General features: G+C 47.8%; 1 protein-coding gene across 1 annotated transcript; it reads left to right on the forward strand.

Annotated features, from left to right (window-relative positions):
• Nucleotides 1-1,338: 1,338 nt before the first annotated feature.
• On the forward strand, nt 1,339-14,901 carry LOC132571803 (E3 ubiquitin-protein ligase TRIM39-like). The gene is made up of 6 exons (XM_060238596.1): nt 1,339-1,746; nt 4,309-4,404; nt 5,047-5,277; nt 5,990-6,012; nt 6,873-6,991; nt 14,387-14,901. The coding sequence occupies exons 1-6, from the start codon at nt 1,339-1,341 to the stop codon at nt 14,899-14,901; spliced, it is 1,392 nt and encodes a 463-aa protein (XP_060094579.1).
• The last annotated feature ends 9,420 nt before the right edge of the window (nt 14,902-24,321 follow it).

The raw sequence follows: 24,321 nt of genomic DNA on the forward strand, positions 1-24,321 counted from the left end.
CATTGTGTGATAAATAAAAACAGACTAAAATCTTGATATAGCTAAAATCCACAGCAATGTCTACCTGCTTCTGAAAAGGCTCCTGGCAGCCAGCAGTTTCTGGTTGTAGGAAACCTCTTTGGCACAGGAAGTTCTTTACCTGCCAGCAAAAATGAGCTGAAAGCGTGGCCAGGTGGCTCTCCCGGGGAATAAAGTTCCATGAAGTCTGAGTCACATCAGAAAGGATATTACATGGACCCTTCATTTGTTTAAAGATGTGTATGCCACCAGGAAAGCAGCCCCATGGTGCAGAGTGGTAAAGCTGCACTACGGAAGTTCTAAGTTCTGCTCATGCCCTGAGTTCGATCCTGGCGCAAGCTGGTTCAGATAGCCTGCTCAAGGTTGACTCAGCCTTCCATCCTTCCGAGGTCAGTCAAATGAGTTCCCAGCGTGCTGGGGGTGGGGGGGAGTGTAGATGACTGGGGAAGGCAATTGCAAGCTACCCCATTAAAAAAGTTTGCCATGAAAACGTTGTGATACAATGTCACCCCAGAGTCAAAAATGACTGGTGTTTACCCAGGGAACTACCTTTACCTTTTTATGCAACCAGCTGTGGAGTCTTGTGAGCAAATATTCAACTTTGTAAGCTACTGATGTTAAAGTTGTGAGCAATTGATTTATCTACTGCATAAATTGGTTTGCTCTGGGGCCATTTTTTCTGAGCTAAGAGAAAAATGCGTGAGCCGGAGGTCTGAAAAACTGTGAGCTAGCTCACACTCACTCAGCTTAGAAGGAACACTGGTCTCAACTTTCAGACTCTTTAGGCAGTGGACAACTTACATAGTGTCAGCAGTAACAATAAAACCTATTTCAAAACAAACCCAACATGGCAATAGACAAAAATGCAAAGGCTTCTTTCTAGGTCATTCCTGTTCTCTTATGTTCTTATAAGGGTGATTAACACATGGAATTCACTGCCACAGGAGGTAGTGCCAGCTACAAACATAGATAGCTTGAAGAGGGAATTGGATAAACATATGGAGCAGAGGTCCATCAGTGGCTATTAGCCACAGCGTATTGTTGGAACTCTCTGTCTGGGGCAGGGATGCTCTGTATTCTTGGTACTTGGGGGGAACAACAGTTGGGAGGGTTTGCAGTGTTCTGGCCCCACCGATGGACCTCCTGATGGCACCTGGGTTTGGTTTTTTGGCCACTGTGTGACACAGAGTGTTGGACTGGAGGGGCCATTGGCCTGATCCAACGTGGCTTCTCTTATGTTCTTGTTCTTATGCTGCCCTTTTACAGATCTGACAAGCTGCTGCCCTTCCTATCACCCAAGCCACTGAAAATCCAGCCCTCATGGCCTCAGCTTCACCATCCACAGAGATAGAGCAGGAGGCCAAGTGCCCCATCTGCCTGGAGTGCCTGACGGACCCTGTGGTCCTGGACTGTGGGCACAGCTTCTGCCGGGCCTGCATCACTGACTACTGTGAGAAATGGGAGACTCTGGGAGACTTGGAGTGTCCTGTCTGCAAATTCAAGTTCCAGAAAGGGGCTTTCCGCCGAAACTGGCAGCTGGCAAACCTAGTTGAAAAAATTAAACTGGTGCCACGAAGTTCAAGAAAAGGTCTTTGCTTGAGACACCAGGAAAAACTCCATTTCTTCTGCAAAGAGGATGAAAAATTGGTGTGTGCTGTCTGTGAGCGACTCCCAGAACACAAAGGACACACAATACTTCCCCTGGAAGTGGCTGCTCAGGAATACAAGGTAGGAACTCATCTGGATCCTTGCTGGTGGAATTCCATCATTCTCTGGAGAAGATGTGCTTTCCTCCCAGCATAGCGGAAGAGGAGCTCTCCCTCCAGGGCTGGTGCTTCCGACTGTAAGGAGATTGAAGATACCAATTGTGGGTTTTTCTCCTTTTTATGATGAGTGTTTGGGCCATACTGAGAACAAAATTAAGACCAACCCACTTTTTCTGTTTAATCAAGGTGGTTTTATTGCTCAAAGTTATATATTATTTACTCTGCTTAGTAGGGTACACTCTTCCGTGCCAGTCTTTGCAGAGCAACAGGATATAGCGACAAGAAGACTCAAAGATTTGTTTAGAGGAGGAAAGGCAGAGGGAGGGAATAATAGTCAAAGGATGAATAAAAATGGGTGGAGCGAGGGAAAAGGCAACAGCTAGATATTAGGGGTACTCATTATGGGGATATTTGGTTAATGTAGCAGAGTTTGCCCAAACATAGAACGGGATGCAGAGTGCAGTAAATACATCTCCCAAGAAGTATATGGTTAAAAAAGTAAACTTACATTTCTTCAAGTAGATCCACATTCAGGTTGCAGTCAAAAGAAGAGAAAGAAACTTAATCTAGAGAGTACTTTCCCTTCCACAAATGGCCAGCCTGTCTGGCATCATGTGTATGAGAATATGAGGGCACTGTATTTACAGGAGAGGCCTCTTGATACATTGGTCTCTGTGGAAGCCCATGTGTAGCCAGCCTGCAGCTCATTTTCTCCAATAGTCTAGTTTTTAGCTCTTCATTTCCTTGTACCCAGCTCAGCCAGATCTTGCAAAGCAGCAGTTCTGGTATTGCAGTGTCACACGCTGGAGAGCAGGCAAGGGGAAAGTCCGAGTTCAGTTCAAGTCAGAGCCAGAGGAGCGTTGAAGGAACCAGTAGCTGAGTCCGAATTGCAGTCTGAAAGCAGGATCGTACAATCCAGAAGTCAGGAAACCGGGAAGCCAGAGCAGGAACGGAGCCAAGGACCGGGAGCTGGAGTAGTTGCAAGTCACCGGATGGACTTGTTGCTTCCACAGAGCATGCAACTCGAAGCAGGAGCTTAGATAGCCCGCTGCTGCTGTTTCCAATTAGCAGGCAGCGGGGCCAGCCTGGCGTCTGCTAAAACTCTGGGCTGAGAGAACGTCTTGCCCGCAGTTTGGCCTCTTTCCTTCAGATTGCTAAGTCCTGACAGAGCCTTTCCCGTACTCGAGCAAGGCAATGTGATGAACTGGGATGTGTGTCTACCTGTTGTTGGTCCTCGTCAGCTGTACAGCCAGGTGTTGAGAACCCTGCGGGCAGCGGCAGTGAATCAGTCAAGTTGTGAGAGGGGTCAGTTGTCGGCTCCGTTGGGTCTGCTAACCCTGTCGGCTCTGCCTGGCAGTCCCCTTGTCAGAGCCCATGACATGCAGTAAGATAAACAACCCCCCCCCCTTCCCACACACTTCTCATTCATGTTTTCTGTCTCCCTTCACCTAATTTTTCCATGTTCCCCTCCCCCTTTATTTTCACTTCTTGACCTCAAGACCTTTTCATCACTATCCTGTTTGGCGACAGAATGTATTTAAGAGCAATGTAGTGGAAAACTTATGCTGATATTATGAATGGCACTGGGTTTGCTGGGCACATTTGCACTAGTGCTGCTGAGGTTCCATCCCCCCTTCTTGGACTGCGATTCTGTGCTTGACATCAGCTGGCATTGCCACAACGGCACTGGGTTCTGCTGGGCACTCTGATTGCACTAGTACTGCTGGGTACTCTGTACATCGCTTTGGTTCTACTAGGCTTGCAGAATTGTGGCCCCTCCCTTCAGTTTCTACTGCAGAGATGATCTGGTCTGACATAGTCCTTTAGAAACTGTGAAGGACTGGGGCACCTTCTTTGGGCATAGTGTGCTTCTTAACATCCAGTATGATGAGTCACATCAGAAAGGGTATTACATTGGGCCCTTCATTTGTTTAAAGATGTGTGATGCTTTGGCTAGCTAGTTAAAATTAGTACAAAGGCAGACTCCTAGCTCTCAAAAATGTCTTGTGAATGTTTGAGATTGTCAGGTCTTGGGTTTCAAAATGGAGATCAGAAGCCCACCCAAGTGCCTGCTCAGAACACGAGTGGCGTGACAGAATTTTGTTTTGCTGTCAGGTCACAGCTGGCTTGTGGATACCCTGTAAGCTTTTCAAGGCAAGAGAGGTTGGGAGGTGGTTTGCCTGCCACTGCCTGCCTCCAGGTTGGCCCTGCTGATCAGGCTCTCCTGGGACTAACCAGGTCAGGGGTAGGCTGAGAGTCATGAGACTGGTCCAAGGTCACCCAGCGAGTTTCCACGACAGGACTGGGGGTTCAAACCTGGATTTCCCAGATCTTAGTCCAGCACTTTAAGTGTTACTGCACACAGGCTCCCCTGATGGAATAGCATGCTGGATTTTGATTTTTTTTTTAACTAACATGGTTATATATATGGATTTAAATAAATGTGTCATGGTGGCCAGGAGGGAAGAGCATGGAGTAAACCTTTAAAAGAACACATTTCAACTGTGATCCCCCCTCTCCCCAGGATCAGTTCTGCAACCCTCTGGAGATTCTGAAGAAGGGGAGAGAGAGAATTGTGGCGTATAAAGGAGATGTGGAGAAGGAAAGCCAAGACCTGCTCGTAAGTCTAAATAGCAGAAAAATCAACCCACGAGGCTGCCCCCACTTTCAATTTAGAAGGACGGTTGCCGGGTCTCCTCTGGCCACCAGTGGGGGATGGGGGGATAGGTTTGCCAGATCCAGGTTGGGAAACTTCTGGAGATTTGGGGAGGGAGACTGAGACCTCAGGAGGGTCTAATGCAGGGCTGGATTAAGGCCAACTGAAAGTGGGGTTCAGCCACTGCTGATTCTAGGGGGGGCAAACTTGGGATATTCAGTAGTATGTACATTCCTGCCCCCCACCCCCACAAATTTCTCTTGCCCATAATGCAGCCAGGGAAGATGCAGTTAAGGTTAGGAGACCAAGGGAGGGGAGGGACTTCTGAGCACTTTTGCCCCCTGTGGTGTTTCTACTCAACCATCATGTCTCATCCCCCGATGGGAACTGCGGAAATCAACCTGTGGAGGCTGTTTAGTGAGGGAACAAATGGACTCAAGAAGCCCCTTCTACTTTCTGGGTTTTCTGCTGCAGACTGAATCCTCTGTGGCTGAAAGAACCCCTCCGGGATAGGATGGGATAGGAGCCTCCTCAAGCGTCTCTTCCCACTGCAGAGACCAGCTGTGTTCCTGACGTTGGCCTGCTTTTCTTCTCTTTCCATCTCAGAAACAAACCAAAGAACAGAAGCAAGAGACAGAAGCCAAGTTCATGAAACTGCACACAATTCTGGAGAAACAAAAGAATTTTTTGCTGGCCCAGATGGATGAGGTGGAGAAGGAGGTGGTGAGAAACAGGGATCGGCATCTGGCCAGAATCTCTGAGGAGCTCTCTTCTCTGGAAAGCCTCATCCGGAAGATGGAGGAGAAATGTCAGCAGCCGGCCAGTGATCTCCTGCAGGTGAGAGTGTGGCAGAAACAGGCAGAGTCCCCTTGGGGAGAAGGCTGGCTCCAAATCCCCTCTGTTTAGCAGAAAAGCAAAAGCAAACCAGCCCAGTTTATGTCACTAGCAAGTTTTCACCTCTGCACCGGGGCCACTTTCCCCTCTGCCCCTTTCCATCTCCAGCCAGGGGCACACTGGACAATCCCAGGGGCCCTGCAAAACAACACTCCCTGGAAATACATTCCCCCACAGCCCCCTGCCCCTCCCTGTTAGACTGCAGCCACTGGAAGCCAAAGTGTGTTTGTGTTTCAACCAACAGTCTGAGGAACCCCATGGTTCCTGGGAAACTCTTTGACAACACCACCAACCAGGAAGGAGGGTCACATGCAAGACTTTTCACAACCCATTTTAAAAGGAGGATGTCTAGGGGCAGTGTGGTGGGGGGAATGTCACTTATATATAAAATGCACACCGACACGCAGTGGCAACGGCATATGGTTACAGGAACAGCATCCACACAGCTGTTCTGGGCACTGCTGTCTGTCTAGCATGTCTGTGCAGATGTGATGGCACTTATGCCCAGACAGACCCTCTCTCCTCTCTTCCCTTTCATGGCAGAATCATGTTGTAAGGCTGCAGAGAAAAGGGGGGAAGTCCACAAGGGGAACACAACACATCCTACTCTGAAGGTCTCTTTCTCTTCTTCTCACCCTCTGCCTTCTTTCTTTAGGATGTCAGAAGCACATTGCAGAGGTAAGTGGATCTTTAACATTAACCTTCTTAATCCTCGGATTGAACTGGTCAGCTTGTGAAGACTATAAGAACATAAGAGAAGCCATGTTTGATCAGTCCAGTGGCCCATCCAGTCCAACACTCTGTGTCACACAGTGGTCAAAAACTCCAGGTGCCATCAAAAAGTTCACCAGTAGGGCCAGGACACTAGAAACCCTCCCACTTTGCCCCCCCCCCCCCAAAAAAAAGAACCACCAAGAATTCAGAGCATCACTGCCCCAGACATAAAAACATAAGAGAAGCCCTGTTGGATCAGGCCAATGGCCCATCCAATCCAACACTCTGTGTCACTCAGCGGCCAAAAAACCCAAGTACCATCAGGAGGTCCACCAGTGGGGCCAGGACACTAGAAGCCCTCCCACTGTTGCCCCCCCCCCCCCCCCCAGCACTGAGAATACAGAGCATCCTAATGATACCTTTCATGAGATTCAAGAAATTGCAACTTACTTCATGGTATTGAAGTCCACACTGGAATCTGGACCATCATTTAGGAATTTTTTCAGAGAAAGGACTTTACCCTTTTGTGTGTCTGTCTATGATATGTAATCTTTGATTTACCTGTCTTTATTATAATAAATGTAATGAGTACTTAGTAATTCTGGTCACAGTAACCAATAGGTTTAGTGTAGCCAGTTCTTAAGAAAGCAGGAGCTGTGCATTCCTCTTCAAGAGCCCGCCCACCTTTCAGTGCTTTCAGCATCAGCCTGTTTCCCTTGGCTTTCTGCCAGTTCCTTCCTCTGCTTCTCTGACCCACTTGGGGCGGAGGGGAGGGAGGGAGATTCTGAATGGGATGGATGGTACCCTAATGGGATTTTCTCCAGGTATGAAGACAAGGAGTCGTTTGAGAATCCAGTGGCTATTCCACTTGCACTGAAGCGGCACATCTGGGACTTCTCAGATTTAAATCTCCTTTTGGAGGGCATCAAGAAGCAACTCAAAGGTAATGAAGAAACACTGCTGGAGTTTCAGACTGGACATTAGAGTGGGCCAGATGTGTTTTAGTCTGCTCCAGGCTGACTATATCATTGAGAGACCCAGGAATGTGTGGAGTTTATGCATCAGTTCAGAAGGCCATTTTAGTTCACCATGGAAAGTTTTCTGATCAAAATTCTGCCATAACTTCAGCTCAGAATTGCATTACATGGACTTCTCGAAATTATATTATGTTGTTGATCTCTGATCATTACTGTGACCATGCAAGGGCACATGGTGAGGTAGATGGTGAAACAAGCACCTAAAATGACAGGGAGGGAGGCTGCTCTTTAGGGCATCTATTTTTAATGAAACAGCCGCTGGATCAGTTTCAGGGACACCCCCCCCCCCCTTCTCTCTGCAATGTGTCTGTGACCAAATCAGACTTATCAAAACTGATCCCTTTGATTGGATGTTTGTGTTTGTTTGAGTATGTCGTAGCAGAGCCCACAGAATGGTCTCAAAGGGACAGACTGGTTTTAAAGTAGAGTCATACCCTTCGAAGCCCATTGAAATCAGTGAGTCTGAAGAGTGTAACTCAGCTCAGTATGTGCTGCGGAGCCTCTGTCTAGAAGTCTAAATTTAGCCAGTTTGGACCCTTGGCTGCAGTCCTTAGCATACTTTCTATGACATGAATCTCAACTCCAGTCACTTGTGAACACAAATCTGAATATTTGTACACAATCCTCCACCCCCAAGATAGTCTCTACTTGACCCTGAAGCTGTAACTCAGAAGAGATATGTACCTGTGTGCCATCAAGTCACAAATGACTTCTGGCAACCCCCACCAGGAGGTGAACAAGACAAGTGTTTGCTATTTTCTTCCTCTGCAGAGTCTTCTTTGGTCGATCCAAGTACAGACTCAGCTTAGCTTCAGCAGTTTGACAACATTGGGCTGTATCATGCCCCTCCCCTCCCCAAAAGAAAATAGTATTATTAGCTGGTATTTTTGTCACAAGAAGGGCCTGCTGCTCACTTTCCATTCCTTTGCTTCCTCAGACACTCTGGATTCTGGACTTCATCTGCAGAAAGGTACATTTTTCTTCATAAACTGATCAATTATTTCTAAACTAAAAAACCTCCCCTAACAATTCGTGTTCTCCCACTTGGTGTTCTCCGAGATAACACAATTGAATGCTCTTGTTTCGTTCCTCAAAATCTTATGCTCCCTGCCACAGCCAGTTCCTTCTTGTTCTGTTGGTAAGGGTGAAAGAAAAGGTTGAGGGGATGAAACCTGCCGCCATATTTAAGTGATGGGAGAATGGTTGCTGGGCAACAGGTTGACTGAGTTCCATAAGAAAAGTCTCTCTGTTCTCCTACCAAAGGTGGGGCATCAGGTTTGCCAGCCCAGGATAGATCATGCCTGATGTTCAATAGCTCCATGTTGGTAACTCCAGTCCAGAAGAAGTTCCAACTGGTAATATTGCAATTCTTTTAAAATTTCCACTGCGGATACCAGAACAGGCATTACTTTTTGCAGCAGCTGGGGGGTGTGTGTGTGTTGGGAATATGAATTAAGTATTAAGTACCAAGGATATTTCTGTCAGTTCTAGCTCTGCCCTTTGTTCAATGTGTAGCAGGTTTTCCGCTGCTTCTCCACTGCATTCAGGCACTTTCTGGGTTTTCCCAGCTTACTTAAACCAAGTTTCCACTGGAGTTTTGGAAAGGATTCCAGTGAAGTTTGGGCAGCTGCTATGTGGGTGGGAGAATCCAGATTTTCCCAGCCTCTGTGGCCACTATATCCCTGACCCTGTCCTATGGTGAGCATTTCTTTCCCTCACTTTTGGAGGCATTTAATTGTTTGCTTCCAATAGATTTGATTCCCTTTTAGGGAATGTTCCTTAAGCCGTAAGGTCTCCACATCCACCACTAGCAGATGGTTCAGAGGCTGCATTTTCCTGGCATATAAGTCCAGGGGACTGGATCCCCCTTTGGGTGTTACAGCCCACTCCCTCAGAGGGGCAGAAACCTCAGCATTATATGGTCCTTCCCTAATGTTGATTTTAAAGTTTTGTATAAATTACTGTATGGACATGTTGTTAGCCGCCCTGAGCCTGCCTTGGCGGGGAGGGCGGGATATAAATAAAATATTATTATTATTTTTCCTTAGAGGTGGTCTGTAGGGCTGCAGCCGGGAAATTGTTCTACTCATTCACCAGGCATTACAGGATTGACAAAATGGGCTCAGCTGGGACTGCTTTTGGAAGAAAATGGTCCTGGAGCATACCTTTTCAGGCTAGAGTCTGAGATTCTTCCCCTCTCTGAGGCATGCTGCTTCTTATGTGCCAGATGTGGAGACTTCCCCACCCCAGACCACTGGAGAATGGAAGATTTGTCTCACTGTGCATCTCCCTTGTCGGTGGTCCTGTTAGAGTATTTTGCACGCAGCAGAAGAGCTGAAGGAGAGGGACAGGCAAAACACAGGAATTAATAGACAAGAGAAACAGCTGTATTCAATGGTAGATATATTTACCAGGAATAGTATCCAATATTCAGAGTCGTTGCCAGGCCAAGGTCATACACAGTAATCAGTACACACTTCAGTAGATAACAGTATACAGCAGTAAGTATACACAGCACGATCCAAGCACAGTAGCATAGGATCCAACACCAGCAGTGATCGCTGCCACCCAGATAGCGGGCCTCACAGAACCCACAATCCTTACAGGCAGACAGAGCAAGCTCACTGAGCTTCCCTAAGTACACATACCAATCATCAGGGTTGCATCAGCTCTGTGAGTCAGCACAAAGCCTAATTACAGGTGAGGTCATCCCACCTTACCTCAGTAACAGGTAACAGCTGGATCATGATGCAGCATGACTCAGCATGACATTGCAGAAACAACATTACTATTACTAAGATGGAGTCAGTCAGCCATTTTAGGACTGAGTTCCAACATTCTCCTCTTAATAGTTCTGTTCGTTTCTCAATCCGAGCCTTTTACAGTGCTCATTATGCTTTTCCATAGTCTGGGGTTTCGTAAACATATCTGCTGTATTGTGGCCAGTATCACAATACCTTATGTTTATCAACCCTTCCATGATACATGATCTGACATTCTGGTACCTTATGTCAGTGTATCTATTCCTTGTCTTTACTCCTTCCGCTTTTGCAATCTCAATCACAGCTTGATTGTCTTCCAGAACTTCAACAGGCTTCTCTGCCTCTATATGCAGGTCCTTTAGTAGCTGTCTAAACCATTCTACCTCAGTACAAGCGGTAGAAAGGGCGCAGAACTCTGCTTCTGTGGTGGACAAGGCAACCACACGCTGCTTTTGTGTCTTCCAGCATACTAATACCTCTCCCAAATATATGGAAAGACCTGTTGTTGACTTTCTGGTTTCACAGTCACTTGCAAAACTTGCATCTGTATAGACTTTCAGTGCTAGCTTCCCCCTAGGTTCGATATAAAGACACCAGTAGGTACAGTATCAGTCTCAACATAAACATTTAAACGTTTCAGGGAAGAAAGTTCATCGTCCATAGCAGCCTTCCAGTTACACTGCTCTTCCTTGGACAAAGAGAAAATGTCAGTATATTTCTCAGGCTCATGTATAGCAGACATTACAGGACTAAATCTCTCAGGAGCTCTTCTTTCACGTGTAGATCTCCTCAATGCAGGCTCATCAGTTGGCACATTCCTCCCGGATGATTCCTCACGAGTAGGCTTCTCCTCCATCTCCTCCTCGTCAGGCATCTCTTCTTTTGGGGTTAATTCAGCCGCCTCTCCCTCCTCTGGGTTGCTAGGCATCGAGCTGACTTGTAACCGGATTCCCTGGTCATCCTCAAGACAGAACGCTGGCGATTGGGTGCAACGATCCCAGCCCTCTGATCTCTCCAGAAACGTGGCTGAAGCACTAATCACCACCTCACGACTGTCGAGCGTGCCAAAACGATAACAGCTCCCGTTCCTCTCATACCCGAGAAACCTCATACGTCTAGCCTTCAGTTGGCCTTTACGTCTGAGCTGTTGAGGAATATGAACAAAAGCTGTAACTCCAAATACATGCAAATTTGCCAAGTTAGTTACCTTGTCATGCCATAGGCTTGCTGGTATTTTGCCAGTAGATGAACACCAAACTCTGTTCAGGTTGTAGTTGGCACAGCACATAGCCTCTGCCCAAAATCTCCAGGGCATATCTGCATCACGTAACATACACTGGCACATGTCTTGCAATGTACGGCCTCTTCTCTCACAAAAAGCATTATGGGTAGGTCTGTACGGAGCAGTCAATCTGTGCTCAATCCCAAGCTCTGCAAACAAACTTTGAAAACGTTTATTAACAAATTCCGAGCCTCTATCAGAAATAATGCATGCAGGCACATTTCCAGTTTTTCTCTTAACAAACCTTAGCCAATTCTGCATATTTTGAAAGGTTTCAGTTTTAGCTTTCAACAGGTAAACAAAACCATACCTTGAATAGTGATCTTCTATACTTAAGACATATTTGGCCCCGCCCACTGACTCCTTAAAGGGCCCTATCAGGTCTAAGAACACTAGGTCAAGAGGTTTCTTACTAGTAAATTTACTTGGAGTACGCACAGGAGCTTTTGTAGACTTCACAAGCTTGCAGATTTCACAGTCAAGAAATTCCTTGCAAGGTTTAAGATTAATACCTTCTGCCTGTTCAACAGTCTTCTTTAGAGCAGGAAAACCAGCATGGCCTAATTTCCTGTGTAAAAGATGACAGCAATTATCATGCACTGGTTTATTTACACAGACGTTATTACACGTTTGTACCTTGGTATGCAAGAAGTATAAATCTTCCTTCAGCATAGCTTTTACACACAAACCGTCCTTGGTCCTCAGCTCACAGCACGAGGTGTCAAATTGCAGTTTGAAACCTTCCCTGCACAGAGCAGACACAGACAGCAGATTCATCTTAAGTGAAGGAACAAAACCCATTTGAAGCTCCTTCCTTAGGCTTGGCAGGAACACTTTCCCTCTGCCAAAAACAGTTGCTTTAACTCCATCTGCTAAAACAACAGACTGGTTATCAACAGGTGTGTAAGTAGTAAACAAACTCCTCTCTCTACAGAGGTTCTCCGACGCTCCGCTGTCAATTAGGAAAGATTGAGTGTGGTTAGTTGACTTACCAGTAGTAACGAGATGCACATTACCACTCTTATCAGCAGACCTCATTCCAGACCGTCTCTCTTTCCCTTTCTGGGCTTGACAATTCCTAAACAAATGTCTAGATGAGCCACACCGGAAGCATTTCTTCCTTACAGCCATTACATTACCTGTTTGACAGTCAGGATCCTCCTTAACAGTAAATCCACTGCCCCTCTCTGGCTTACAGACAGGCTTTCTCTCCGCACGTAGAGAGGAATTGGACTGTCTCTTGCCATATTCATCAAGAAGCCGTCCAGTTACGACGTTCATGGTTAACCCTGTCTCAGGCAAACCCTCCAGGCTCGTTATCACAGCGTCATATGATGCATCTAAGGAACTTAAAAGTATGCACACCTCCTGTGATTCAGAAAACATTTGGTCATGCTCTCTTAGCTCTAGAAACATCCTACGCATAGACTCTATATGAGATAACATATCTGCATTAGCTGCCAGCCTGGTATGCAGAAGCTTCCTCACCAAACGAATCTGAGAACCGACAGTTCCTCGGACGTAAATTTCCTTCAAAGCATTCCAGCAGTCATTAGCCGTCTCCAGTCCTGCTATATGCACCAGCTGGGAGTCGTCTAGAGAAAGACCTATTAAAGACAAAGCCTTAACATCCTTTTTACGCAAAAGGTCTGCAGCTTTTCTGTCCTCAGCAGCTGCCAACAACCCCCGTAAAGGAGCAGCCACCACCTCCCACAGCTCTTGGTGCTTTAATAACAGACTGACCTTCTGGGACCACGTAGCATAGTTAGTCCCATTCAGCTTAGTAATGCTGAGCCCAGAGAAGGAAACAACATTTGCAGCTTCCATCTCTGCTACTTATCACTGGACACCTGGGCAACTTGGCAGTTTGCCTCCGTCTCTTCCAAAACACTGTGTTGCCTCCTCTGTCTTCAGAACAGCAGCACCTCTGGAAACACTGGGAGCACTGGGAGCTCTGGGCCCAGAACCAATGTTAGAGTATTTTGCACGCAGCAGAAGAGCTGAAGGAGAGGGACAGGCAAAACACAGGAATTAATAGACAAGAGAAACAGCTGTATTCAATGGTAGATATATTTACCAGGAATAGTATCCAATATTCAGAGTCGTTGCCAGGCCAAGGTCATACACAGTAATCAGTACACACTTCAGTAGATAACAGTATACAGCAGTAAGTATACACAGCACGATCCAAGCACAGTAGCATAGGATCCAACACCAGCAGTGATCGCTGCCACCCAGATAGCGGGCCTCACAGAACCCACAATCCTTACAGGCAGACAGAGCAAGCTCACTGAGCTTCCCTAAGTACACATACCAATCATCAGGGTTGCATCAGCTCTGTGAGTCAGCACAAAGCCTAATTACAGGTGAGGTCATCCCACCTTACCTCAGTAACAGGTAACAGCTGGATCATGATGCAGCATGACTCAGCATGACATTGCAGAAACAACATTACTATTACTAAGATGGAGTCAGTCAGCCATTTTAGGACTGAGTTCCAACAGGTCCTAGAGTAGGGCAGTCTCTTCCCATCCAAGGGGTGAATTCCCTTTCTCAGAAGGCACTTGAGCCAGAGTAGGTGTGCTGTATTGACTCTATGGGGCTTCTTTGCCTCAATTTCAGTTTCCTGAACTGGTGGGCGTCTCTTTTGAGTTCTTCACCCTGTTCTCTGTGTGGTCGGTTGGAGGTTTTTTTGGACCATTTTATTGGAGGTCTGATTTCATGTTTGATCATTTGGAGAGGGAGCTGTGCTGCTTCAGGGCCAGACTGGGGCCTGGGAGCGAAGCCCCTCCCCTCCCAGAATTGCAAGGTTCTGGACTCTCCCGGTCTCCAGGAATGAGCTTCTCCCAGAAGTAGAGACTGCCCTACCCCAGGACCAGCAAGAAGGAAGATTCATGATAAGGGAGACAAATCTTCTGTTCTTGTGTGCGATTTCTAACCAAAGAAGCCTATGACTGAAATTGCCATTGTTTTTTTTCCCTCTTCTTCGTAGTTCTCTTTTCAGGATGGGATACGGGAGGAAATAGATGGTGTCCCTGTGGGTGCTTGTTGTGTACATTGTCTGCCTTCTGAAGCATGCGGGAAGACAGCTCTGCCTTTTAGAAGGGCAGGAGCAGGCAGGAGAGCCTGATGACCAAGGAGAGGGTGGCAGAGGTGGGAGGAGGCCACGACTGGCAGGAGAAGGAAGCCAAACAGGCCAGTGGGTGAAATCCTCCAGCTGATGCCGTTTCACTTCTTGTCTCATTTTCCCTCAACAGCAAATGTGACTCTGGATCCAGACACGGCCCATCCATGGCTCATCCTGTCTGAGGGTCAGAAAAGCGTGCAAATGGGAGAAACAGCTCAAACTCTGCCCACCAGTCCGAAGAGATTTGAGAACTATAATGCTGTGCTGGGCTGTGAGGGATTCACAGGAGGCCGCCATTTCTGGGAAATCCTTGTGGGAAGTGAGGAAAACTGGGCTGTGGGGGTGGCCAGAAAGTCTGTGAGGAGGAAGGGAGAACTCACTTTTACTCCTGAGGAAGGGATGTGGGCTGTGGGGAAGTGGGCAGGGATGCACAGGGTTGGTATAAAAGCTTACCCTCCCCTGACTGTGAGTGGGGAGCTGAAGAGGATCCGAGTGTGCCTGAACTATGCTGGGGGTCGAGTGGCCTTTTTTGATGCTGACCGAGCAGCCCTTCTCTACGAGTTCTCTGGGGCCTCCTTCCATGGAGAGACCCTCCTGCCCTTCTTTAGGGTGTATAAAAAAGGCCGCCTCAAAATATCTTCATAGGACTTTTTCTTGATACCAGGACCATCGGGAATATTATTTCTCCATACCTGTAAAGACCTCTCCTGTCTAGGTTTGCCAGGTCTGTGTTGGAAAACACCTGGAAACTTTGGGAGGTAGATCTGGGAGAGGGCGGGGTTTGGGGAGGGGACTCAGCATGGTACAGTCCCATAGCGTCCATGCTCCAAAGCAGCCATTTTCTCCAGGGGGACTGATCTCTGCCAGCTGGAGATCAGTTGTAAAAGTGGGAGATCTCCAGGCCCCACCTGGAAGCTGGCAACCCCACTCCTGTCTCCAGCCACCAAAACTGACAGGGGGAAAATGGAGACATTTCCCCCTCCATTTCCCAACATTCCTCCCCCCCCCCCCTTTCGTATCTTCTTAAACTGACAGTAATGCCTTTCCCATTGTACAAGATGCAGGCGAGCTCTGAACAGACCCCCCCTCCCCCGCCATCTCTCCAGCCTTCGTTCTTCTCAAGCACAAGAGAGGAATTGCCACAGAGCCTACAGAGGAAGGAAGAAGAGGCCCTGTGTGCTTCAGTTTGGGACTTCCTCTGTTCTTTAATGGGCACCAACTGTTAGATCTTGCTTGGGTTCAGCCTACCTTTTCTGAGGGTCCTCTCCCTATGCAGGTTGCTGCGCTTATAGCACTTGTTTATCGGCTGTACCAGAGACTGAGAAGATGTTATGCTTATTATAAAGTTATGTTGAAAACACTGCTGCTTTAATTGTTTGTTTTTTGGGGGGTGGGAAGCTATGTCATAACTGCCAGAGAAGTCCTAGACAGTGCCGTCATTTACAGACTTGATCCATCCACAACTCTGCAGTTGGACAGAAGAATCCAGGGGTGGATTTGCGTAGCCAGGCTCCTGCTGGCCTCTGCTTGCTTTAAGGTTTCTCTTCCGGTTGCTTTTGTGCCTCTTTTCAAACCATTACAGGCCCTTCAACATCCACACAGCCATCTTGCTCTCCTTTGTTTCTCCGAGGAACTGGGAGCTCCTGCTTTATCCTCACTGTGACCCTGAGAGGGAAGTCAGGCCCAGAGCGAGTGAGCTTCACCCCAGAGAGTTTGGGGGCAGAGCTGGGGAGGGGGAGGTCTGGGGAGGGGAGGGGAGGGACCAAGTGTGTGTGTGTGTGGGGGGGAGGGCATAATGCCATCCAGTCCACAGATATTCAGCCCCCCTCCAGAGGGGGGCAATCTTATATCTGAGCAGGAATTTGAACCCAGGCCTCATCAGTTCAAGTCCTACCACCTTGTGCAATGCACGGGCTCTCAGCACAGATGGTCATACTAATATATAATCTAGGGGTGGCCAAACTGTGGCTCAGGGGCCACATGTGACTGTGTCATACACATTATATGACTCTTGAAGCCCCCACCACTCCATCAGCTGCCTAGAAGGCATTTCTCTGTTTAAATCACTTATCCAAGCCAAGTCAGACAGAAACTTGGGGAATGCATTTAAAGTTGCTTTCTTTCTACCCTTCCCTCCCCCATCTATTTGCCTGTATGCCTGTCTGCCTTCCTTCTTGTCTTGTGGCTCTCAAACATCTGACGTTCGTGTCTTGTGGCTCTCAAACATCTGACGTTCGTGTCTTGCGGCTCACAAACATCTGATGTTTATTCTGCGTGGCTCTTACATATAGCAATTTGGCCACCCTGATATAATCTACATTCCTGGAAAATCTGGTGATAACAAGCAGGGGCCTCTTGAGACTTGTTGGGGGAAATACCAAATCCTGCCCACTTTGTTTGCTGTGCTCACCCCTGAAGAGCCACTCTAATGTGCTGCCATCTCCTGCTTCATTGGTGCAGTGGTGAGCAGAAACCAAGGGGTCTCCTTACCCTCCCTCCCCTTCCACTCATGGGGCCACTACCTCCACTGTCTGGCTTACTGGGCAAGGGCGCCAGGCAGCAGCAGCTCCCATTCCTCCTCTCTGACATCCTGCAGGGCTGGGGTGGTGGTGGCAACTTCTACTCCTCTATGCTTACCTTAGAACATGGTTTTTTTTTTTTTAAGTCCGAGGGAGATTGTGTAGCAAAAAAGGGCAGGAAAAAAGCACTGTTGGAAGAATTATGAAGATTTTAAACAGCATACCACAGTGATTCAGACATGCTGTGAAGGGGCTGAAAATGGAAGAAAGCAGGTTCTCTCAAAAGTGGCTTAAACACACTTTGGTGACCCAAAAAAAGTGGTTTGCATGAGCAGGTAAATAAATTCCACTAGGAGCCAGATACTAAAACTGGTCTGTCTGAAATGACAGGAACAAAATCTTATTAGCAACCAGTTACTAAAATGGAATGCAAGGACAGTTTGAAAAGGATCTCTATCTAATCCCCTTTCAAAGTTGTGTATTCCTTTGGCCATCTCTTCATCCTCTGGCAGCAAAGTCCACATTTGAATCATTCTTTGTGTAAAGAGCTGCTGTTCGCCGAGGGTGTGGTGGCAGTGCTGGCTGAGAATAGTGTGGAGATTTGATACCTGTGTGTGTCCCCTCTTGCACACCATAGCTGTGTGGTAGCAGTTCAGATTGGAAGAACAGCACTGGGGGGTGGGAGACCTACACATGAAACTACCTTATTCTGAGTCAGACTCTCGGTCTGTCCAGGTCCACTCTGACTGGCAGCGGCTCTCCAGGGAGTCAGGTGGAGTTCTTTCGCATCAGCTGCTACCTCTTCATTTCAACTAGAAATGCCAGGGAGTCAGTCCGGGATCTTCTGCTTGCTAAGTAGATGCTCTGCCATTAAGCCATGGCAAGAATCCCATGAACTGAGAGAGAGAAACCTGTTCCAAAATTAAAACCATTTATTAAAATTAAAACTGTTGCAATTATAGTTAATCATGTAGCACAGAATATGCAGCATACAGAATTTATTACATTAAACAAATACCCAATTAAAGTGCACTACTATTTCTTAAAGAATGTATGCTGATTGCTCTGCCCAAAGACTATCAGGTGTTTGTCCAGAACAACAAAAGTGGCAAGAATAAAATCACACATTAAATACCTTTTTCCATCCATAGGAGCTAATGTAATTGTCAGTCTGTGATGAACATAATAATAATAATAATAATAATAATAATAATAATAATAATAATAATAATAATAATAATATGTTTTTATTTATACCCCGCCCTCCCCGCCAAGGCAGGCTCAGGGCGGCTTACAGAGCATGATACAACATCATGGTACAACAATAACAGATAAAATCAATCAACAGTATAAATACAATATATAAATTAATTTTAAGAATAAGCTAAAACAATACAGTGGTGCTACAGTCTCTGTTTATCCAAGACAGCGTAATATTCGTTCTGGTTACATCTTAAAAGGCTACTTGGAAGAGGGCAGTTTTGCAGGCCCTACGGAACTGGTTAAGATCCCGTAGGGCCCGCACCTCTTCCAGTAGCTGATTCCACCATTGTGGCGCTTTTATAGAGAAGACCTGCTCCCTAGTTGTTTTAAGTTTGGCCTCCTTAGGCCCAGGGATTTCCAAAAGATTTTGTGAGCTGGAACGCAGTGCTCTCTGGGGAACATATGGAGAGAGGCGGTCCCTGAGGTAGGCAGGTCCTCGGCCATATAGGGCTTTAGAGGTGATAACCAGCACCTTGTAATGAACCCGGTATACAATTGGCAGCCAGTGCAGTTCCCGCAGCCTAGGCCGCACGTGTTCCCACCGAGGTAGTCCCACTAGTAGCCTGGCTGCTGCGTTCTGCACTAGCTGTAGTTTCCGCGTTCGGTACAGGGGCAGCCCCATGTAGTCCAATCTCGAGGTGACCGTCGCATGGATCACTGCTGCCAGGTCGCCTCGTTCCAAGAAGGGGGCCAGCTGCCTCGCCCATCTAAGATGAAAAAAGGCAGATTTGGCAGTGGCAGCTATCTGGGCCTCCATTGTCAAGGAAGACTCCAGTAGCACTCCCAAGCTCCTGACTTCACGCACTGGTACCAGTGGCACCCCGTCAAAAGCTGGAAGGGGGATCCCTCCTTCCGGACCGCTGCGGCCTAGGCAAAGGACCTCAGTCTTCGCTGGATTCAATTTCAACTCACTCAGCTTGATCCAATCAGCCACGGCTTGCAATGCCTGATCCAGATCTACAGGGGCGTCAGCGGTCCGGCCACCCATCAATAGATAGAGCTGGGTGTCATCAGCATACTGGTGACAAGCCGGCCCATGTCCTCGGGCAATCTGGACAAAGGGGCGCATATAGATGTTAAATAACATTGGAGAGAGAACCACCCCCTGAGGCACTCCACAATTAAGTGGGTGCCTCTGAGACAGCTCTCCCCCAATCGCCACCCTTTGTCCCCGACCTTCAAGAAAAGAGGAGAGCCACTGCAAGGCTAACCCCTGAATCCCTGCATCGGCGAGGCGGCGGATCAGCAGCCGGTGATCGACCATATCGAACACCGCCGATAGGTCTAGCAACAGCAATACTGCCACACCGCCTCGATCCAGATGTCGCTGGAAATCATCCATGAGGGCGACCAATACTGTCTCCGTCCCGTGGCCTGGGCGGAAGCCAGACTAAAAAGGATCTAAGGTGGAAGCGTCATCCAGAAAACTGCAACTGCAACGCCGCAGCCCTCTCTATTACTTTGCCCAGAAAGGGCAAATTTGAGACCGGCCGGTAATGCGCCAATTCGGCCGGATCTGATGTGACCTTTTTCAGGAGAGGGCGGACCACTACCTCCTTCAGAGGGGTTGGGAAAAGACCCTCTGAAAGAGATCTATTTATGTCCCGTATAGGACGTCTTACCTCCCCCTGGCAAGCTTTAATTAACCAGGAGGGGCAGGGGTCCAAATCGCAAGTTGTTGGGCGTGCAGCAGAGGGGATTCTGTCAACTTCCTCCAAGCTGAGAAGGTCAAAACGATCCAGGGTCAAACCAGAAGGCAGGCATGGAGCCTCGAGTCCACTTACTGTATCCAACATGGCAGGGCAATCGTGGCGGAGCGATTGGACTTTGTCTGCAAAAAATTTCGCAAAAGCCTCACAGCCTATCTCCAATTCCTTAACATTTGGTTTGCCTTGCGGCAATGTAGTAAGATTCCGAATTGTTCTAAATAATTGTGCCGGGTGCGAATTTGCAGACGCAATCTTAGCCGCAAAGAATATCTTCTTTGCGGCCTTGACTGCCATCTCATAGGACCTCATAAATTCTCTATAAGATGCTCTAGTCGCTTCGTCCCGAGTACACCGCCATTGCCTCTCTAGCCATCTGAGACCCTGTTTCAGCTGGCATAATTCCATGGTTATACCATGGAGCCAGCCTGATCCGAGGTCGCAGAGGGCGCCGAGGTGCGATCTCATCAATGGCCGTAGAGAGCCGGCTATTCCAAGACTCAATAAGGCCATCGAGGGAACCGCCAGAGGGCCAGGGATCCCGTAGAGCCATCTGGAACCGTTCCGGGTCTATTTGGCTCCGCGGGCGAGCCATAATACACTCGTCGCCTAAGCAGGTTTGGAATGGAATGTCCATGCGAGCCCTGAGAGCAAGGTGGTCAAACCATGGCACTGCTTCTGTAGTTACATCGTCCACCATAACCCCGGCCGCAAAGATCAGGTCTAACATGTGGCCAGCCTGGTGGGTGGGGGTTGTGACAAATTGAGAGAGTCCCAGTGTTGCCATGGATGACACTAGGTCCGCCACCGGCTTGGAGGTCGGGTCGTCCGCATGGACGTTGAAGTCACCAAGGATCACCAACCTTGGGTGCTCCAACGCCCAGCCTGCCACGGCCTCAAGCAGGGACGGTAAGGCGTTGGCTGGTGCGCTAGGCGAACAGTACACCAGCCAAATCGCCCACCCCTCTCCAACCTCCCACGCCAGGCCCGCACATTCAATACCCTCGATCTTTGGAGTAAGCCTCACGTATGAACAACGCCACTCCTCCCCCCCGCCCACTAGTCCGCAATTGGTGAAAGACCGAGTAACCCGGGAGAGCTGTTTGAGAGAGAGCTACCAGATCTCCCTCTTGTACCCAGGTCTCGGTCACGCAAGCCAGGTCCATGTCCTGCTTGAGTAAAATCTCTCAGAGGACAGGCGTATCTGATAAAACCCAACCCCTATCATACCGTAAGGCATGAACTTTAAGTCATCTTACTAAAATCCCACCACACAAAGAGCATGGGAAAATGTGGAGTGGAAGGTATGCCTTTTCTCCACCTCCCACCCCCCAATCCAGTGCCATTTAGCCTCTTGCCTGGCATTCTCCTCAAACTGCGCCCCCTCCACCCAAATCAGTTAGCTTTTTGCCTTTTTAAAATTTTCAGTGCTTGGGTATATTGCTTGAGTTTTTGTAGAAAAAGCCCAACAGGAACTAATTTGCATGTTAGGCCACAACCCTTGAAACCAAGCCAGTCAGAACTGCGTTCCCGTGTGTTCCTGCTCAAAAAAACCCCTGTTGAGTGATATACTGACTGAATTTTTTTAGTACAAAAAACTCTCCTGTGGGTGGAATGGTGGGCGGATGGAGTAAATCTCCATGAGGAAGGAGAGTTGCCCCTGTGAATATCTTTGTACTGAAGTGGCAAACAGAGAACAGGACACCATTCTTGTGAGGAAGCTACCTTTGTGCAATATTTCAGAAATGTCGTTGAAGATCCTGTTACAGACATGAGGCAGTTATATCTAGTTTAGCCCTTAAATGACAGTTTTGCTTCTTGTATGTTTTGTGTGCATGCATGTGTGTGTCTGTACCTGGAAGTCATGGCTGACTTCTAGTGACCCCTAGTGAGGCTTGGATTTTCAGAGAGGTAGCTTTTGCCTATTGTTGCCTGCCTCTGCATCCCAGCCCTGGTATTCCTTGTTTTATAGAAAACAGATCTCAGTTTGGGGTCTTTTCCTCACCCACACCCAGGATCAGTTCTCAAACTGTCTGAAGATTCTGAAGAGAGAGAGAATTGTGGCCTATAAAGGACGTATACTGAAGGAAAGCCAAAATCTACTTGTAAATGTTACTGTTGCTAGGAAGTGAACAGATTCTAGAACTATTATTGAAGCAAAAATGTTGACAGACAAGGCAAGCCCCCGCCACTTTCAATATGAATGTTCCATGCGCCAGTGGTTCAATATTCAGCAGACGAGGCCCGCAAAGTGTAGACTTAACACTAGAATTCTGAACAGCGTTCTACTTGAAGAGTGGGCTGGGGTGTTGCAGACCTGCACACTCTGGTGCTTCGTGCCCTCTGCGCCCTAGGCAATCACCTAGGCTCAACAACAGGGCATAGATGCCTTTGCTTGGTGGTGCTAGAATTCAGAGATTGACGACCTCTGCAAGTGGAGGTTCCCCTCAGTCTCCATGGCTAGTAGCCACCTATAGCCCTATTGCCATGAATCTTTCTAATTCCCTTTAAAAGCTGTCCATTCATGTGCCCATCACTGCATCCTCTGTCAGCAAATTCCACATTTTAACCACTCTTGGTGGAAAGAAGTATTTCCCTTGGTCCATCCTGAACCTACTGCCCATCAGTTTCATTGGATGTCCCCATGTTCTAATATTTTTGGAGGAGGAGAAAAATTCTCTTTGTCAGCTCTCTCCACCCCATTGCCTCCTGGCTCTGGGATTCAGAGGATTAGCGCCTTTGAATGTGGAGGTTCCCCTCAGCCACCATGGCCAGTAGCCACTGATAGACTTATCCTCCATGAATCTGTCTAATCCCCTCTGAAAGCTCTTGATTCCTGTGGCCATCACTGCATCCTCTGGCAGTGGATTCTACATTTTAATCACTCTCTGTGTAAAACAGTATTTCCTTTTACCTGTCCTGAACCTACTTCCTGTCAGCTTCATTGAATGCCCTGGAGTTCTAGTATTCTGGGGAGCGGGGAAAATCAACAGCAGGCAGCTGACTTGCCTAACTCAAACTTAGGCCAATGATCTTTTGATCTCCTTCAACCAATCAGGACTCCCCCCCACTCCCAAGAGACGAGAGAAACTTCCCCACAAAAACCATGTTGACTGAGAAAGATACTTAGACAAAACCAATCTCCTATTTTGACATGTTTACTTGCTTTACTTAACTTGTTATTCCCGTTTAGTTTTCACATCTATTTAAACATTGTCATTACACTGTATGCTAATTTCCACTGTCTGCATATCCATGAACTGTCACCTTCCATTTCAGTGTACCGGAGGAAGTGTGCTTGCACACAAAAGCTGATCCCTTGAATAAAACTTTGTTGGTCTTAAAGGCTCCCCTGGACTCAGACTTTGTGCTGCTGCTTCAGACCAAAACAGGTGCCCACCTGGATCTATCCCCCCCCTTCCAACTGTTCCAGCTGAAACCAGTAAAATGAATGGGCAGGGCTGCTGGATGCCTGCACAGGGGCCTTGGGCGGTCAGTGCTGAGGCGGGCTGCTCTCCCCAGTAACTAACACCTGACATGTACTGAGCTGAGAAGGGGGGTGGGGGGTGGAATCTTGCAGCTGGAATTTTACTCAGAGACAGCTCATTCCCTGAACACTCCTCCCCCAAAATATGCTAGAATCACTGATAGCTACCCTACTGAGACTGAATTTAGACTTGTGGGATTCAAACGGTGCTGATTCTAAGGGGGAGGAGTACTTGGAATGCTTGCAGGGCTTTTTTTGTAGCAGGAACTCCTTTGCATATTAGGCCACACACCCCTGATGTAGCCAATCCTCCAAGAGCTTACAGGGGTTTTCTTACAGGGCCTACAGTAAGCTCTTGGAGGATTGGCTACATCAGGGGTGTGTGGCCTAATATGCAAAGGAGTTCCTGCTACAAAAAAAGCCCTGGCCGCATGTAGATTTCTCTCCCCCCCCCCTCCCGGAGTTTTATTTCTGTGCCCAAAGTGTAGTTAGGGAAGCTGCAGCTTAAATAGGGAAACCAAGTGAGGGGAAGGGGCTTCTGCGCTTTTGTCCCCAGTGGCATTTCTGCTCAAACACTGTATCTTTTCATTGTTGCTTTGCAACAGGAGTCAGCATACAGATGGTGTTTTAGCAGGGAAACAAAAAGACTCAGGAAGCTTACTGCTAGGTTCTCTCTCTGGCTGGTATTTTTGTGATTCTGTGTGTGTGTGTGTGTGCGCACACCTGGAAGTCATGGTGTCCTCTGGTGACTGACCCCTACTGGGGGCCAGGAGGATATTCAGAGAGGTGGCTGAATAAAGCCTGCCCTTGTCTTCCTCACTTGGTATTCCAGAGAGGTCTCCCATCCTAACACTTACCAGGTCGACCCTGCTTAGTTTCTGAGATCTGAGAAGATTGGGTTTGCCTGGGCTATCCAGGTCCAGGCACTCTTGGTTTTCTGCTGATTTAATCTCATCTTTGGGGGAACTTTTCCAGGATTTTTTTTTTTTTTGTGGGAGGGGAGTTGCTGGAAACCTCTGACCTTCCCCCCACTCCCGTCAAGCCCTACAGGGAAACTTCTCAGCCCCTGGAACACTGCATGGGCTAGTCC

This window comes from Heteronotia binoei, chromosome 5 (genome assembly GCF_032191835.1).
Source record: "Heteronotia binoei isolate CCM8104 ecotype False Entrance Well chromosome 5, APGP_CSIRO_Hbin_v1, whole genome shotgun sequence".
In the NCBI taxonomy this organism is placed as follows: Eukaryota; Metazoa; Chordata; class Lepidosauria; order Squamata; family Gekkonidae; genus Heteronotia; species Heteronotia binoei.